This window comes from Larimichthys crocea, chromosome VIII (genome assembly GCF_000972845.2).
Source record: "Larimichthys crocea isolate SSNF chromosome VIII, L_crocea_2.0, whole genome shotgun sequence".
Taxonomy (NCBI): Eukaryota; Metazoa; Chordata; class Actinopteri; family Sciaenidae; genus Larimichthys; species Larimichthys crocea.
Window position 1 is genome coordinate 10,802,768 of NC_040018.1, and position 18,495 is coordinate 10,821,262.

Here is an 18,495-nt window from a genome sequence, read left to right on the forward strand (position 1 = left end):
ACCGAAACCGACCCACAGAGCCCATCTAACCTCGCCCCCACCTCTGACACGGTGAGTCACTTCATCATGTGAGCGTGAGCAGCCCATTGAACAGGATGACTCCGCACATTCAGTCCAAACAAACACGGCACGCGTGAAAACATGGAAGTTAGCACGCGAAACTACGTCACCGCGGACGTTTAACGGCAGTTAGCTTAGCTTTAGCCCGACGCGACGGACAGCTAAAGTCACGCTGCTTTAAATGTTACCGCCTAGTTTCTTTTCATTACTTAAGAATACCGACACAGACGCGTTAAGTCTGCCCGTGTTGTCCACCCTGACTGCTCTGCAGCCTTCGCTTTGTTACCAGTCTGCTGTGCTGTCATCGGCGGCGCTAGCTAACTCACCTAGCTCTCGGTTTCACGCGAGCAGAAATCAAAACAAAGTGACGACGACAGAGCAAAGCAGCTCGAAGACTCTGATCAGTTCAAGCCGACAGTGATGAACAAAGCTGGCAGTGACCTACCTGTGTGCGTAAATCAAACGGACACACCAACTTATTTGTGTCTGTCCGCTTCGACGCCTAGTTCACTTCCGTGATGCTTTTCAGTGACGTCACAGGTTTTCCCCCCAGGTGGGCGTGGTCTACACGCTCAGTGTCAAACATACAGACTCACCCTGAACTTCACTTCACAAGTATAATATATTTTATAATATATTATTTGTGGCCTGCTATGATTAATAATAATAATAATGAATCAAATCAAATCAATTTTATTTGTATAGCCCAAAGTCACAAAGTACATCTGCCTCAGAGGGCTTTACAGTCTGTACAGGGAGTGACACCCTCTGTCCTTAGACCCCTGGTTCCAGTGAGGAAAAACTTGCCCACAAAAAACCTTTAACAGGGAAAAAAGGTGGAAGAAACCTCAGGAAGAGCCACAGAGGAGGGATCCCTCTCCCAGGACGGACAGACGTGCAATGGATGTCACATGTACAGGCCAAATCAACACAAACATATTGACAAAATGACAATGAATCACAATGAATTATAAAATGACCACAGTAGCAGATATGGTAGTAATAATGACAGTAATACTACATTTTATTTCATAGGCGCCTTTCTGTCACCAAAGGACACCGTACAATAAATGAGAGTAGACAGCAAATAACAGAAACAAAAACAACCATAAAATATATCAAATGACAAGAATACAACATTAAAAACAGGTTAAAATAGGACAATGCAATTGATTGTCAGATATCATACGGCTGACAGATTTGTCTTTTTTTTTTTTTTTGGTTGACATAATGAAGCATTTTTTTTTTAAACATATATTTATTGGTTTTTTGAGTTACAACATCTCGAACATCCCAAACATTTGGCAGCACAGAAAACAATAGCACAGACTTTAACAATACTGAAAAGGACAAAGAGAAATAAGCAATAAAATAAATGCAGACAGGAAAATATAAACAACAACAAAAAATAAATAAATGAATAACATAAATAAATAAACCTTACTGATCTGTCAGCAATTTACTGTGCACTGAGTATTAGGTCACAATGTCCATTCCCAACAACAGATTAGATATTTTCCTTATTTTATTCTTCCACTGCCTCCTCCATATCTCCATTCTTCAACAGATAATGAAGCATTTTAATTAGATTAGATTAGATTAGATTAGATTAGATTAGATTAGATTAGATTAGATAATACTTTATTTATCCCACAACAGGGAAATTCACTTGTTAACAGCAGCGAAAAATAGAATCAAGGAGGGAAACACAAGTGTACATATTTACAAAAAGTACTAAATGTGAATGTGAAGATTTAAGAATGTGGAGATTTACAAAACAAGTACTAAGGTAGAACATAAACGAAAAAACAAACAAAAAATCTGGTGTTATATATCTGTAGATGTGACACAAAATATTACTTTCTGAATGATTTTGTTAAAGAGAAAAGCAAGAGTGATACTTTTTAAACTTAAATGTTAACAGACTTTGCATTACTCATAATAAGTCATGTTTAAAATAATAATAAAACTTTGTATCAAATTCATGCAAGTTTAACATGTTCCATACAAGTTATTCTTTGCTATCTGACTTCAGATGTTTGTTTTTTAGACCGATTGGTTTAGATTTGGTTACACTGCCATTAAAGAAATGATTTTTTAAAACTGTGACAATGAAATGTATGTAACTTTCATTGGTAGTTTTTTCATTTTTAAATGTTAGTATTGGCCCCTGGACGTCTTCGCATTGTCAAATCTGGCTCTCCTTATAAAAAGTTTGGACACACCTGGTGTAGAGGAACATATTGTACTTTACGTTACACTACATTTATTTAAACAGCCAGAGTTACTGGTTATTTGACAGATAAATATTTTTCATATAAAGCATATCATCAGCCTGTAATATGTATCTATAACAGATCTATGTAAGTCTGAGTAAACTCCTGAACGTAGGACTTGTTCTTACACTTTGGTATTACTTTTACTTTTTGTGTTCCTTTATTAAGTATCTCAGTTTTCTTCTGTCACTGGTAGTTGGAACCAGTCATTGAGTGTGCCTGAAAGAGCACACTCTTTAAAACCTCTCATGCTCCTGTGTCTAAATAAACATGTTAAAAATGACTATTTGAGGTGTGCTTTTTGAATACAGACCCCCGGCAACAGCAAACTCGTCAGTCTCAACATTTCTGCGGGAATTTTCTAGTACTGAATTTGCTGAGCGGTGTCAGTAATAATGTATGGGGGTGACAGGGCCAGAGTCAGGCACACTTAAAATTTCTTTAGAAATTTTCTAGTTCAGTATATTTCACAGTACCTGACACTGAGGCAGGAAAGATGTTACTGGCTCATTATTGCCTTGTGTTATTTGTTCATGTTAAGGACATGACCATTTATTCTATCTCTCACTGTGTGAAATAACAACTGTATCAGATCATCAGTTGTAGGTGGTTCAAACTAAAATCATTAATCATTATAATTTCACACAATTCAAGTAATACTGATGTACATGTATGAGTATTTTGTTCAACAGCTTAAATAGATACACATATACTAGACACATAACCCTAACCCTAGATTGTTAGTCAGACATTTCTGAATAACTGATCTTTACAATTTCTCCTGTTCTGCGCCCACAGAAAACAAATAAAAACATGTTTGTTTGCAGTGACATTTTCTCTTGTATGATTTTCTACCACTCATACTAGAGTTATGCACAACTGTGGGTCTTCATACAGGTAGCGTACATTCATGTTTACACAAAAGAAGGAGCTCTGATGTGAATTAACATTTATTACAGTTGAAAATATTATTCATATTACCAAAGAAACACAAACACATCTGGGCACTTGATTTATTTTAAGGAAAAGGGAAACATTTAACAAGATTTGACTTTCAGATTTGAATATAAAGAATCTGTACAATAAAAAGTTGATTTTCCACATCAAACCGTCACATTTATTATAACTTGAGTTTGCTGACAGACACCTCTTTGTTTTTCTTCTTCTTCGAAGACGGGTCCTTTGCACTTTTGATCTGACTTTTGACCTGATCCTGCAGCTGAGAGAAGAAGGCTTGAGACGACCGCAGAGCCTTGTCCTTTCCTTCGTCCTGAAACAGAGGAACGCCATGTTAACAGAGCCACCTCAGGGACACACGCAGTATTATCTAAGAACGAATGTCTAACTCTACAGGATAATATTGATTTCCTAGTCTTCTACTTCCAAATACAGGTGCTGAATTGTGTTCTGCTCTCTGCAACGTGAGAAACAGCAGAGACAACACTTACCTTGAGTATCGTGGCTTTGCCACCTTTTGTGAGTTTCTTCAGGTTTTCTGCAACTTCGGTCTTTGATGGCTTTTTGTTCTCTCCAGTCGTACTAGCCTCTTTGAGTTTCTGTCTCTGTTCTTTCTCCTTGATCTTCAGACGTTTCACCTTCTTCTTGTGGCGTCTCTCACGCTTCTTGTCTGTTGACGTCTTCTCAGTGGCACCCAGTATATCTCCTGCTTTGTTCTTCTCCTTTGGTTGGAGGAGAGTATTATTATTAGACACACGGTGTAAACTAAATATACCGAGATCAAAATAAATGTCTGAAGGTGCATTGATGGCAAACCTTGATTTCCTCTGGTGCGAGCAGCGTAGCGTCACTAGCACTGACTGGAGCCACCTCTTCCATCGTAATGGACGGCAGGTTAGAGACCACTTTGACCTCTGGAATGTGCTGTGGACAAAGGTCAACATTTAGGTACCAGGTTGCTACTATTTACAGTACATTATTTTCACAAGGATATGCACAAATGATCGGTTTAAATGTACAACTTTTCTATTTTTAATGCAATTCTCTACTTACAGATAACCCATTTTATGAGGTGATAGCAAGTTATGTATTTACATTTAATGCATTAAAATTAGATTTTCACTAAATAAGGGTTGGGGGTTTAGTCAAACTCAATATTTTAAACATATATTATATATTGGGCAACTTTCAGCCAAATTCTATCAGGCAAAACTTACTGGTTTGGGTGTGAAGTGGAAGTTGGAGAGAGCGTCCAGCTTTAGGAAGAGTGTGTCCATAAGTTTTTGAATTTCTCCATGGGCTGGGTTCTCTTCCTCCTCTGTCTTTTGCTGAAGTAGAAAACAAGATGTAAAAATAGATGCAGCACAGGTTCATGTCTGTTGTAGTAGTAACAGTGAAAAGAAGATAAAAGTCAAACCTGATTCTGTTTGAGGTACTCTTGCTCATAGATTTCTGCTAGACTCTGCTTGCTCTTCTCATGGTCCAACGTTAGCCTCTTCTTGTACTCAAACACCTCCTCTTTGGGTTTCTCCTTGCGGACCACATCATCAAAGGCCTTACAGAAACACAAGTCAAAGGCACTGGGTTATAATGAGGCAAAAAAAAAAAACAACAAAAAAAAACCCCACACCTGATCACTCTTCAGACAAAACACAACTCTGACTGACCTGGTCTTTAATTCTCTGTTTGATAATGTCTTCCAGCTGTAGTGTGGTCTCCTCTGTGATAGCAGGAGCTAAAAGAGCAAAGGTAAAATAATGTTGTCTGATTTAAAAGAAATTCTTACTGTTTCAATTGTAACATTAATCAAACAACATAAACATAACACTGGAGTCACTCACCCATCCTGGATGACTGCTCAAACTCCACGTCCTCCTCCAGCATGCTGTTCTCTGGTCGGGTCTGTGCTGTCACCTCTCCAGACAGTTGCCAGGGCTTCTCTGCTAGAGCTGCCGTCTCCAGCTCCTTGATCTTCTCTGACATCTGCAGGTTAGAGTGACAACAGGATCAAACAGACACTATTAGCAAGCGTTCAGACAGAAAGCAGCATTGCACTAAAACAAGACAAGGGCTTACATTGGTTGGGGTGTGTTGCTTCAGGATAAGCAACAAACCCCATCGATTGGAACAATTCCCACTTCCCTCACAGGGATGCTCCGTTTATATTAACCTAATAGTAATTTAACATGTCACTCTCATGTCATAAAAAGCTCCCTGGTAACTTTTATGTAAGTGTCATGATGGCAATCTAACAATGTCAGTTTGAAGTTTGAATTAAATGCAGCACGAGGAGGTTCAAACATGCAGAGAGAGAAAGAGAAGACATGGATTTCTTGTACTCGACCTCTAAGACCAGGAGTGTCTAATTCATTTAAATCCAGGGGCCACACACAGACCAGTCTCAAGTTACCAGACCACTAAAACCATTGCATAATAAGTTATAAACAATAACACCTCCATCCACAATTAATGAACCATCCATTCACAGAAAAGCCGAACAAAACAGAATAAAAATGCAATTTCAACATTATATTAGTCTGCTGTCATAACAATGGCACAACACGTTTAGACACATGTAGTTTTGGAAGTCCAGTCGACACATTTAGGGCATTTTATTGAAAACTGAAACATCTCTCACTAGTGGGCTGGAGTGGACCTTTGTCAGAAATGTGTCTTTAGCACGGAGTATCGAAAAAAAAAAGTCAAGAACCAAAATTTGGCATCAAATGTTTAGTCAGATTCTTAGTCATCTTCCTTGTTTCTACTGATTAAATAATTCTTAATTGAAGAGCAAATTTTGCATTTCATTTAGTCATATTATAGTACAGCTGCTTCCTGTTACACATCAGAGACGTTTGGCTTATTTCATTAAACATAAAAATGTGATTTTATAAAAAAAAATAAAAACTTTTTTGAATCCTCAATGTGAGGGATAAAGTTTTGTTTTTGGCACCTGAATCAAAACATTTCAAACTATATCCAGTATTTCTATATTAATGCATTTATAGTCTATATTTAATGTAACTAAATGTACTAATTATGACCACACAAACTGGCAAATGAACTTCATTTAAAACCTGGTTACCTTTTCTTGACGTTTCTCAAACGATGACTTTGACTCAGACTTTGCTGAGCTTGAACTTTTTCCTCCAAAAATCTCCTCCATGGCCTCTCCCTCGCTGTCCTCGTCCCCAGAGAGGTTAAAGGTGACTTTCTTATGAGATGCTTTGGACCGACTTCTCTCTTCATCCCTGGCAAAGTGCACACGCAAACATGCTGTTATCGACCAAATGTGCTTCTCCCACACGTAATCATAGGCATTACATAACTTTAAATCACACTTACTCATCATCACCCTCCTCTTCACCATCATAATCATCTTCCTCGTCATCCATTTCTTCTTCGCCTTCTTCCTGGCTTTCATCCATGCTGTCATCCTCGCCATCTGACTGGTCATCTGCTCTAGCTGGTTCACTATCCACAGCGTCGAAGAAGTCCTTGTACTTGAGATTCCTGGAACTCTTTGCCTGTCGATATAAACAATAATCATATATTTCCTGTATTCTGTACAGGACACAATAAAACAGGTGAGAATAAGAGATGAAAGACATACAGTGGTTTTTGTTTTCTTTTTCGAAGAGAGTATTTGCTCTAGGTCGAGATCCTCGTCCTCATCAGAGGGCAGGTCCTGGAAATAGTCTAAGTCATCTTCTTTCCCATCATCCTTTCCTTCTCGCTTGTCCATATCATCAAGAAACGACTCCATCTCTGACAGTTTGAAGAACTTATCATCAACCTCAGAGGGGACCACCTTTGTTTTGGAGCCTTTCCTTCCAATATCCTTCTTCTGTTTCTCTCGCTTCTCCAGAGCATCCACGTCAAAATCTAAGTCAGAGTCCTCATCTGTGTAGTCCTCTGCCTCTGCAGCCATTTTCTTAGACTGTTTGTGTAGTTTCTCCTCCTCCTTCTCCTCCTCTTCTTCCTCCTCATCAACATTTTCCTTATCGGTCTCTACTTCTTCCCCATCACTAACTTCTTCCTCAGCTAGCAATGTTAATGTCTTATCTGTCAATGCCTTATTTGTGGCATTTTTAAAGTGTTCCAGTACAGCATCATTCTGCAGCTCCAGCTCCTGCCAGATCTGCTCTTCATCAAAGTTTTCCACCACCAGCTGAGCCAACGGGCTGCCTTTGTAACCTGCAGGCTGCTGAGCTTTGTGGAGGTCATACAGGGTCTTAGTGAGCGAGGTGAAGTCTGCTGCCACTCCATCTTGAAGGCTAAAAAGGTGGAAAAACACAATCGGTATCAACAAGTCTGCTTTATTATTAAAGCCAAGAGGGTGTTTTTTTTCAAATTTATTTATCTATAATAAAATTATTTTTTAGACCGTTGGCTACTGATTACACTGAATGAGAGACAAGATGGTCAGAATCTTGGTGGCTTACCTCTGCTTAACAATTTCAATCAAACCTTCAATGTATTTTATAGATATGAGTTTGAATTAGTGGATCTTCCATTCATTCATGCTTTCTGGCACTTCAGTGTTTCACTAGTTTAAAAACTATGTGAGTTCAGACACATATTACAGAGCCTCAGCCTACATTACATCTGATTATCTAAGACGTTTTGTGACACTGGATGAACTTCAAACGTCGTAAATAAATGAATATAACTCCTGTTATAAGTTATAGGTCCTGCCTCTTAAAAAAAGATTTTGTCATTCAAGTTTTGTTCCTCTTTGGCCACGCTGACATTTTGATGCTCATTATCTTACTTTATTATCATGTGTCACAACCACACCATCCTCATCACATGCAGCATCTGATGGTATTGTACTCATTGTACTAACTAATCTAAAACGCAACTATATTAACGTTGTAGGCTCGTACGCTGACAGAAAGGGTGGATGCATGTTTGAGCTTTCTGTGGTGGCTGTGCTCCACATTGATAAACGTGGAGTAACCATGTCCGACTGTGATTTCTGCTTTTGTCGTCCGTTTTTTCAGACACGTAGTAACGTCGCCACAACATAACAAACCCTGCTGAAAGTATCAAAGAGTCTGGCTGTGACAGCTCGCTCTCCATTTAGCAAAACACGATGAAAGCTACAAGCTTGCATGCACTTAGCTCGAGCTAACAGTTAGCTCGCTGGACCTCTTCTCCTCGTCGTCACGACGTTTAAACAGATTTTCCGACAACACTGGCACGAAGACAGCAAACACTTGCCTCAGAAAGTTCTCCGGCTGTGCTGTGATGGCATTTATTTTCTTTACACACTCCTCCAGCACGCTCCACACCTCTCCACTAGCCATCTTTTCCCCCACACACGTGGGTCCGTCTGTGTCGCAGGTAAACAGGCTCTACGAGAAACTCTTCCCCTGCTAGTTTGGGTTCCGACATACGAACATGGCGTCCGCCGTGCTGAAGGTTGCAGGTTGGTTTGTGTCAATAATTATCTAAGTAGCAAACGTATGTTTTTAAACTGATATGAGTATGGTCGACCTCTGGTTTATTGTTTAATATTAGCTGCGTCACAAGTTACAAGTGTTACACCGTGAGGTCGTGTTGTTGACGCGGTCAGGTGCAGGATACGTTTCGTGTTTTGTGTCAATAAAGTAAATATTTCTTTTATCTGAAGGCATGCAAAGATACATTGACTGAATGCAGTCACTGTATACAATACAATAATATGATTCTGTCACAGTCTTGTCTTATATTCACCAACGTACACATGTTTTTTTCAATGTGTACGAGAAATTTGAACCTTTTTTCATTTTGTACTTTCTGGATACCTATGATAGAATTTAGTGAATGAAACGCTTTCATGCAAAGGTACCATATATGGCTTTGGGGAAATGTGTGTAAAATGATGCACAATAGACCTTTTTTTTCCACAGCAGCCAGTTTGACATGAAATAACAGGTAAACACAGGTGTTACCAATGATACTAATTAAGGTTTAGTTCAGGGTGGTGCTGTGTTGCATGTCGGCTCACTGGAAAGACTGCTGCAACGAAACCTTAATTAGTATCATTGGAAACACCTGCTCTCACCTTACTATTACTATGTCAAAGTGGCTGCTGTGAAAAAGGTCTATGCATCTAGAATATTTGATAAACATGTCTTGGGGACACTCTGTAAACATCAAACATATATTGAGATAATGTCCAACTTTGAAAGGCAAAGAGCTGTATCTAAAACCTTTTTAGTTTTAGGTCTAATGTTCCATCACAATATTACGGCAGTAGCTCAGTCCATTGGGACTTGGCTTGGGAACTGGAGGGTGGCCGGTTCAAGCCCAGCATGGACCCAAAATATGGAAGGTGGACTGGTAGCTGGAGAGGTGCCCTTGAGCAAGGCACCGACCCCCCCCCTAACTGCTCGCTGGGCGCTCCTCAGGGGGGCTGCCCATCACTCCACCATCTCTCTCCACATTTGCATGTCTATGCCCTTGTACTGTGTGTGTGTGTGTGTGTCTCAGGGTTCAAAATGCATGTAAAAATAAAAAAATAGAGTGAAAAAATAATTTCCCCATCGAGGGATTAATAAAGTATATCTTCTTCTTCATATCTTCTTCTAAATCTGTTTCTTCAGTGGCAGGTTTCTCCAGGTGTTCTCGTCTCACACTCATGAGGGCACATTCAACGACAGCACCCCTCCATCAGGGCGTTCCTGGATCGCTCTGGAAGCTGGGGAGGCTGAACCACATTGCCATCGCTGTCCCTGACATGGAGAAGGCCACGGCTCTGTATCGGGACGTGCTGGGGGCCACGGTGAGTGACAAGGTACCCCTGCCCGAGCACGGCGTCTACACGGTGTTTGTGGAGCTCGGTAACACTAAGCTGGAGCTGCTCCATCCTCTGGGGGAGAAGAGCCCGATCGCTGGCTTCTTACAGAAGAACAAGTCTGGAGGCATGCACCACATCTGTATCGAGGTGAGACAGAAGGGTACATTGAGTCAGTGTTATGTAGTTTCCTGGTCCTAAGCACCTGTCACACAGACTTCATGGTTGGAGCTTTTTTTCACACCTGAGTGAAATTTCTGCATAATTCATACATTATTAGTTACACCTTTGTTTGATGAGACAGAATGTCTGTCATGAGACCAGTGTAATGTTTTATTTATGGATTTAAAGGTCCAGTGTGTAACATTCAGCAGGATCTATTTACAGAATATGGCAGAGATGGAACATAATATTCAGAAGTATGTTTTCATTTTGTGCATATTCATATAAAAATATGAATTGTTGTGTTTTTGTCACCTTATAAGAATAATAAGAATTTATGGTTTCCGCCATGTTTCTACATTATCCAAAAACAGATAAACCAAAACACCAAAACTGACTCCAGACAGCGCTTTTCACGTTTTTGTGAGTTCCACGACGACCGTAGTTTCTGAGGGGGAGGCAAGTAGTATTCAGTTGGTTGAAATCTGAAATCTCAGTTAGATCGCACTAAATCCTACACACTGGACCTTTTTAAAAAGAATTCCACAAAAATAAAAATAAGAGCACATTTGTGAAGCAATCATCCTGTTCCACTTTATCACACTTAGATTTATAGCAGTTTTAAATTTCATTTCAGCGTTTACCTTTTACTAGGAGATGCTGCTTTCATTATGTAACATGTTTGGTGCAGTTTAAGGGAATATTAGTGCACTACAAACAATCATTTATTTATTTTAGCACAATTAACCAATATTAGCTTATTACAGATACATCATGACCGGTGTGTATGTTGACCAAAAGAAGCACTGTTACTTAGTTTGTCCAGCAGAGAGCACTGACTCGTTTTATTTAGCAATTGTAAATCTCCCTCTCAGTACATGTCATTAAAAAAAATTATTTAAGGGTTGTTGGTGTTAATGTGTATACGAAAAAAAAAACAACAACAACAAAAAAAAAAGTCAGACAAACTTTTTTTTGTCTAAAATGTTTTCTTCTGCCAGTCCAAACATAACATGTGGGCTGATAAGATAACTCAACTGCTTTTGATTCTTAATGTTGCACATGTTTAACCTCTCAGACCTGTCAAATGTTTTTCACATTTAAAGATTATCAGTATGATGGAGTACCGGCCTAACCAAAGTTAGTCTTAACATGTTGTTTCCCTCTTGGTTGCAGGTAGATGACATTACCGCTGCGATAGCCGACCTGAAAGCAAAGAACATCAGAACTCTGTCAGCAGAACCCAGAATAGGAGCTCACGGGAAACCGGTGATGTTTCTCCATCCTAAAGACTGTGACGGCGTGCTGGTTGAGCTTGAAGAAGCGTAAAGACCTCAGTCTGGCTGTGGGAGCTCATATATTCCACAGTCAGTTTGATCATCACTATGATAACACGTTGATTTTGTAATATTGGCTTTATAGCACTTAGGTTTTCTCCTTATTTCAGAAATGTGCCTCAAAGTTTCACTGTGGTTCCAGTGCTTATCTGTTTTCCTGGAAATAAATGATGGGATGGTGTTGTCATTTTTTGGACAGTTTCCAAGAAGTGTAAAGTTCATTGAATGTTGTCTGTCTGTTTCATTAAGCAGTTTCACATAAACATACTTTAGTTTTACATTAAAGTAAGTCACAGTCTACAGTGCATATAAGAACGTTTATTTTTTCTTTACTGAAGTTTATTAATTATGTATAATTTAAGATCATACCAAAAAACACTAACAATATTTTTCATTATTATGACAGTGGGACCAACCATAGCTACCAACAGTCTCTGTCCCTGACAGAAATGTCCGTGGTTACAAAAAGAGAGGAACTGATGATGACGCATGTCTCTCCAACATTTCATTTATCCTTCCTGTCAAATGTCTGAGCTTTCTGAGGTGGAAATCCCCGATTATGTCTTCTAAAGCAGTGCAAATCATACATATTTTATGCTTCTTTTGCAACAAATTCAGTGTTTTATCTGGCATGTCTCATTGTATTAGTTGTTTGGTTGTTTTACCTACACTACTACTGCAGAATGAGTTCAACAGAGTGAAGGCTCTGTGAACACAGCTCATGTTCAGGTCTTCACCGTGTGCCTTTATCCTGTCACATTTAAGGTAGAATTTAAACTTGCAAAAAAACAAGTTCTTCACAGAAAGGAATGAAATGCTGAGATATGAATCAACTGTATATTTTTGAATGTACTATACTATATTTTTGGGTGGAAACAAGTTCTTGAGATGTTCTCAAAAAGAGACATACTTCTTTGGAACCATGAATTTAAGATCGAAAGAGAGACCAGCGCAATATATTGCCACCAGACAAGAACGTCATAATTAGTTTCTCATCAAGCTGCTCGTTTTGAATTTTTAGGGTATTTTTCTAGTAACCGCGGGCTCTAAGGAAAACAGTAATTATGTGACTCACATTCAGACAAAAATAATTGGTATTGACCAGTCTTTGGAGTCAACAACCAAAACATTGTTCACTATAAAAGTACAATGACAATTACCAGATCTTTAAAAACAAAGAAATATAAACATACAGGGACTTTTAGAGGTGAATATTTGGGCTTCATTGAAGTTTTATTAAATGTGTCAAGTGATGGCCTAGTTCTGTTTTCTCTGGTAAAGGAAGTGAAACAGGTTGGTAGATATTTTTGTCAGCTGGTGAGTTTTGTTTTTCAGAGATGAATTAAAACCATTCAAATGGTTCAGTATTTTTAAACATTAAACTACAATAAGAAAGAGACAAATCAGAATCCAGAGGGTTTGTTTTATTTGGTGTGAATAACAGTTCCAGGCAAAAACACAGCAAATACATAGATATGACATGGGCATTGACAGCACAGAAAGAAGTGCAAGATAGAGCGGGCTTTTTAAATGTAGTGGCTCAGCTATGGGATCAGGGAATTCTACAGGTTACTGTAGTAACATACAGAGAATGGCAATAACTGTATGAGTAATATAAGAAGGTGAAATCACTAGGCAGGATCATGCAGATGGCTTCATATTTTGAAAACATTCGCTAGCAAAAAAAGAAAACAAATATACATATTATAGAAAGCTTTTAGAAATGTGACGTGGAGGGGTTTAGCTGCTTTCTTTGCCCAGGGTGTGTTTGTCAAACAGGTATTCGGCCATGCCGTTCTGAGGAGCTCCCATGCGACGCAAGTTGGTCACCCAGTCTGCCAGTTCCTTGATGGACTTCACCTGCTCATCCAGATAGTGTGTCTCGATGAAATCACACATCTGAAAGAAAGGCAGAGAGAGTTCAGTCATTCTCTGACCATTCTTTTGATTCAGCTCTGTCTGATTCACTGGTTTTAAAGACATTTGTACCGAACATGGCTGAAAGCAAAATGTCAGCTCTCTGCTGCATCGTAAGAATGTAAGAATGTCACATCAAAGCCTAAGATGTTTTCACATCCTGCACAAAATGAGAAAAGAAACCTGCAGTTTCAAGATTACCGCAATGAATAAATCCGTCTATACACCTCCAACGTTAGGTGCTCGTGATCTGAGTATTTTATTCTTCAAGAGATGATTTCATCAGTTTCTGGATTATCTAATGCTCGATACTTTTCAGTATTTGAGATTAGCGTTCTAAAACTAAGATATGACAGGGAAAAAGAAATATATTTATAGGTGCTTTGCTGCGCAACTGTCAGACCTACTTTAATACTTACATGTGGGTCATTGTGATCAGAGCAGAGCTTGTGCATGTCCAGCAGGGACTGGTTCACGCTCTTCTCGAGCTGCAGGGCACATTCAAGGGCCTCTATCCCACTGCCCCACTCATCCCTCTCTGGTTTCTGCAACACAAAGCGGGTCAGGAAAGCAGTGAGACATGTGAAATGAGGTTGTAGGAGACCAATGACCTGACCTCCACGACGACCTTTCTGATTACTTCAGTGGGCTTACAGTTTAACACAAACGTTAAAAGGGTTGTGTTTGCGTGTCGTGATAGATAAGCGACGCAGCACACACGCCCTCTGTTATCTTCTTGTCTTTCTGATGCAGGCCGTATGATAGCCGCAAACAGAAAACCTCACACCCTTAAGTTAAAACACGCCAAACGAAAAGAACACATTAGATCGGAGCGCATACCCTGATGTCTTGCAGGAAGATCCTTCCCCCCCTCTGGTTCTGCAGTTTCATTAGCTTCTCAGCGTGCTCACGCTCCTCTTGCGACTGATTGCGGAAGAATTTGGCAAAGTTGTGCAATGCCTGGTCGTCCCGGTCAAAGTAGTATGCCTGCAGGGAAGAAACAGAGGAATATAGGTGGTCTTAAAAAAGGTGAAACAGACGAGGGGCCAAGATGTGGCCCAAACATAACACACAGCTACGTAATATTAATAAATGAAAAACTGGGTTTGCTTCCATTAAAGAGGTCACACTACATCTACTGCTTGAGTTAACATTTTTTATTTAAAACACACACATAAAAGGTATGGAAGCTGGCTGTGTGTGGGATCGATATGTGACTGCTGTGCTGAGAGTGAAGAACATTTGAAGGGCGGGCGATACACTCGCTGCCCCGTCTCTGTACATAATCTCAAAAGGTACTTCAACCTTTGTTTTATGCCTCGGACACTCACTTCGCCTCAGTCCAAACACACGGTATCAAGCTAAACCTAGTTAATGTTTAATGACAGTAGCTGATCTGATGGTGGCTTTTATTCATGACAGTAGGCTGCCTCGCTGTCCTCATCCAAACTTTTGTGAAACGTGCCTCTTCATCCATCTGAAGTATGCTGGCACACTCAGAGTGTGGGAGGACACACGCATTGTAAGCCCACTCAGCACAGCGGTTATATAACCACAACGCAGTTCGGTTAAAGAGGAACTAGACTCACTTCTCTGTAATAACAGAAATAATCTGTATACAATAACTCTTTATACTCTTCATGTTCCACCTGTATTCTTGTTCCTCTCTGGCTTTTCTGCTCAGCTGCTTCTCTATTGCCTGAACACCTCTCTATCCACCTACTGGACTCTCACCATAGACAGGTAGACGTAGGAGGCATACAGCTCCAGGTTGATCTGCCTGTTGACCGCAGCCTCGCAGTCCTGGTGGAAGTTCTGTCTCACCTGGGAACTCATGGTTCTGAAAAACAAACAAACAAAAAAAAGGTCTCACTATACAAAGATTACGAAACAGGGCACAGATACAAGTCTGGAGCACCGTTCGAGCTGACAGTCGGTTCATAAATGTGTGGTTTAATCACTGTGAATCAAACATTGGACTGCTGGTCAATTGAAAAAAAAAGGAAATTTGGAGACAACATCTGAAGCGCCATTTTTCTATTTTTATGATTTATTATTTATGAAAATCATGTTGCAGCTTTAATAACAATAACCACAAACGCATACTCTCATATTATTCGCCTGTAAATACGTCTCATCGATCCAACATCAGACTTAGGTTGTTAAATGATAAGCACTGCTGTCTTCTGAAACAATACACTGCCCGTAAATACCGTAACATGTTGTGAATATATTGGTAGAAAAGGTGTGATGTATTATTGTTAGGTTACAACGTCCAAGGCTCAAGGGTATATCCAGAATACAAAGATAACCACGTTCACTTTCTTCCACTTTTTAAAAACATGTTTTCTCTAAGTTTTATACAAAAAAAAGAAAGACATACAAAAAGTTCATTTACAAACAAAAGAAACAAGGCAATTTACAGCCACTTCTTTTCAGATTTTTTTGTTTTGTTTACAGGAAATCGATGTCCCCCTAAACAGAGCAGCATACTGCACCAAAGCTTACTATTCACTTACTATCCCCTCAGTGTTAGTGTCAGTATCTGGAGCAGCGGGGGGGGGGGGGGGGGCTACATTTCTGTCCCGCATGACCAAATGTTGTGAGGGGACGTAAAGGGCGACGTGAACTTCTGCGTCAAACATCGCGTGGAGGTACAAATTATGGTGAGCTCATAATTGTGTAAAACACACACACACACACACACACACACACACACACAGTGCCTGAACGAAGTGGTGTTTTGGTGTACACGCGCACACACCTGGCACGTAAAAGCCGTTATCAAAAGGCTCGCGGGTAAACCGTGCGAGGCCACAGCGGCGGTGACGAGATAAACAACGAAGATACTATCTGCTACACACACACACACACACACACACACGGTATGTTCGCCACCATAAAGAAGATATACATATGAATAGAAAACGTATAAACATTACTCACCAAAGAGGATGTCGAGGAGCTGTCGTTGTTAGCGAAAACACTTTCAGCTAGCAGGCTAAACGTGTTCGGTGGCGCTTTAAAGGTGATTTTTTAATTTTTTTTAAATTTAGATGTTATTGGTGGTAAAGATGGGCGATTAAAGATGATTATTTTTCCCGTCCTGGGTTTTGAAGACAGATGAAAGGTTGCCGTTCAAGCACTGTTGAAGCAGGTAACCTTCACTGTCCGCTAACGAGTGGAAATCAGACTGAGTGGTCTCGTCCGGAGTCCACGCTCATAAAGCTGATGGGGCAGATGGTACGGTCCGTGACGTCACTGACGGGAAGAAGGTGTGGACGTGTGTTTATGTTCGTACTTTTAGGAAAAAGTAACTGAGTACATGTACCCGTGGTACTTTTTTTTAATTGAGTATTTATGTTGTTTGCTACTTCATAGTGTAGTTTACTTCACCACACTGACATTGCTCTGTACGTCAGAGGAAAACACTCGACTTTTGACTCCACTAGATTTATCTGACAGCTAGTTATTTTCTCATGGAAACTTGGAAATATTAAAAGTATCAGAAGTCACATTCAAGTTTTTATACCAGAGTATCCATAATTTATCCTCAGACTCCAAAAAAACAAAACAAAAAAAAACAGCTAGAATCTGCTGCCTCAGCCTGGAATATACATGACATGACATGACTCAGCTGTTTTGTAATGGCATTGCAAAACGATGAAAAGTTGGGAATTAACTAATACTAATACTAATACTGTTCAGGACATGACTAACCGTCTTGTTGTGACATAAGTATTAGTTGCCATAATAAAAGTTCACATGATGATTATTACTCAGAGGTCATAAAATTTGACCATTTGAACACAATGTGGGTTTAGTTTCAGAAGTAGGGGAACAAAGTAAAATAAGCTAAATAAAAGATATATAAATCAAATATAATTTGATTGACACAGTACTAAAAACTGGTCTTTTCCTGCCTTCAATAGGCTGCAGTAACACCTCTGTAAGGTTTGTTTCACCACCAAGATCCATGTAATAGATTTGTTGCTACTGATCCTCACATCACATTTTCAGGCAACCTCATTTATCGTGAAAAGGGTGCGATGTGTTTTTAATAAGAGAGTCTGATGGGAATGCAGCTGTTAAAAATAACCAAATACTTTTGCCCAAGTGCTGTACTTACTTATACTTTACTATTTCTATTTTCTGTTACTTTATACTTAAACCTGTATACTTATATCTATATACTTTGTATACTTATACTTCAGTGACAGGTTGCCTTGCAGATTGACAATAATAACACATCATATAGGATAAGATAGACCTTAATGATCCCACACCGGAGAAATTCACCTGTCACAGTAGCTCATGTAGGTATAATAAATAATAAATTGTTCACAAGTAAGTAAGAAATATATATAAAAAGTCACGCTGGTGTTGAAGAGTCTGACAGGAATGTGGTAGCACTCCTTACATGGTTGGAGTAGCAGTCTGTTGCTGTAGGAGCTGTTTAAGGCCTCCACAGTCATGCAGGAGGTGAGAGGAGTTGTTCACGATGGATATCAGCTTTGCTAACATTCTCTTCTCCCCCACTTCCTCTGTGGAGTCTAGGGGGCAGTCCTGAATAGAGGTTTAAGTCTTGGCCTGTTTATCTTTGTGCATCCTCTTCCCCAACAGACGACTGCAAAGGATAATGCAGACGCCACCACAGTGTCATAGAAGGTTTTTAACAGAGTCCTGCACGCTCCAAAGGACCTCAGTCTCCTCAATAAGTGGTGACGACTTCTGGACCAGTCCAGTTAACACCCAGGTATTTGTGTGCTCCAAGCATCTCGATATCCAAACCCTGGATGACCACCGGTGTGATCTGAAGTGTCTTCCTCTGGAAGTCAACCACCATGGAGGTCTTGAATAGACAAAAGTCTGTGATGACTCGCCTGTACTCCTTCTCATTTCCTTCTGATTGTGGACTGTTGGTGAGTTTGCTATAAGTCCACGCAGCCAGTTGGCGGTCAACATATCATCCCCGTCCTTCATTCACTGCACTGGCTTCCAA

General features: G+C 39.8%; 4 protein-coding genes across 7 annotated transcripts in view; 1 reads left to right on the top strand and 3 right to left on the bottom strand.

Moving 5' to 3' along the window:
* Nucleotides 1-630, bottom strand: part of ist1 (IST1 factor associated with ESCRT-III) — a 12,358-nt gene extending 11,728 nt beyond the window's left edge. For 3 of the 4 annotated variants that reach the window (XM_010731201.3, XM_010731199.3, XM_027281633.1), the window contains exon 1: nt 506-630. The gene's annotated coding sequence lies outside the window, so the exon portion shown is untranslated. The other variant, XM_027281630.1, reaches the window with a different exon arrangement.
* Nucleotides 631-3,335: 2,705 nt separating this feature from the next.
* On the bottom strand, nt 3,336-8,636 carry mphosph10 (M-phase phosphoprotein 10 (U3 small nucleolar ribonucleoprotein)). The gene is made up of 11 exons (XM_010731203.3): nt 8,520-8,636; nt 6,907-7,570; nt 6,639-6,820; nt 6,379-6,544; nt 5,135-5,276; nt 4,961-5,028; nt 4,711-4,848; nt 4,511-4,621; nt 4,110-4,217; nt 3,785-4,015; nt 3,336-3,606 (listed from the first exon to the last, which is right to left on the bottom strand). Exons 1-11 carry the CDS (start codon nt 8,603-8,605, stop codon nt 3,457-3,459), a joined length of 2,046 nt encoding a protein of 681 aa, XP_010729505.2. The 5' UTR covers nt 8,606-8,636; the 3' UTR covers nt 3,336-3,456.
* On the top strand, nt 8,614-11,903 carry mcee (methylmalonyl CoA epimerase). Its single transcript, XM_010731202.3, has 3 exons — nt 8,614-8,727; nt 9,887-10,227; nt 11,416-11,903. The coding sequence occupies exons 1-3, from the start codon at nt 8,700-8,702 to the stop codon at nt 11,566-11,568; spliced, it is 522 nt and encodes a 173-aa protein (XP_010729504.2). The 5' UTR covers nt 8,614-8,699; the 3' UTR covers nt 11,569-11,903.
* Nucleotides 11,904-12,981: 1,078 nt separating this feature from the next.
* LOC104919244 (ferritin, heavy subunit) lies at nt 12,982-16,688 on the bottom strand. Its single transcript, NM_001303378.1, is given in 5 exon segments — nt 12,982-13,475; nt 13,913-14,038; nt 14,334-14,480; nt 15,228-15,333; nt 16,440-16,688. Coding segments are annotated over 4 exon segments (534 nt in total). The 5' UTR covers nt 15,330-15,333; nt 16,440-16,688; the 3' UTR covers nt 12,982-13,316.
* Between the last annotated feature and the right edge of the window lie 1,807 nt (nt 16,689-18,495).

Bases quoted from the DNA above. Each gene is read 5' to 3' on its own strand.
- mphosph10 (XM_010731203.3), bottom strand. From the start codon at position 8,605: ATGGCTAGTGGAGAGGTGTGGAGCGTGCTGGAGGAGTGTGTAAAGAAA. The intron at 6,821-6,906 runs GTATGTCTTTCA...TTATATCGACAG, and splicing joins AAAAGAAAACAAAAACCACT to GCAAAGAGTTCCAGGAATCT. The intron at 4,218-4,510 runs GTAAGTTTTGCC...CTTTGTCCACAG, and splicing joins TCCACTTCACACCCAAACCA to CACATTCCAGAGGTCAAAGT.
- mcee (XM_010731202.3), top strand. From the start codon at position 8,700: ATGGCGTCCGCCGTGCTGAAGGTTGCAG. The intron at 8,728-9,886 runs GTTGGTTTGTGT...CTGTTTCTTCAG, and splicing joins CGCCGTGCTGAAGGTTGCAG to TGGCAGGTTTCTCCAGGTGT. The intron at 10,228-11,415 runs GTGAGACAGAAG...TCTTGGTTGCAG, and splicing joins TGCACCACATCTGTATCGAG to GTAGATGACATTACCGCTGC.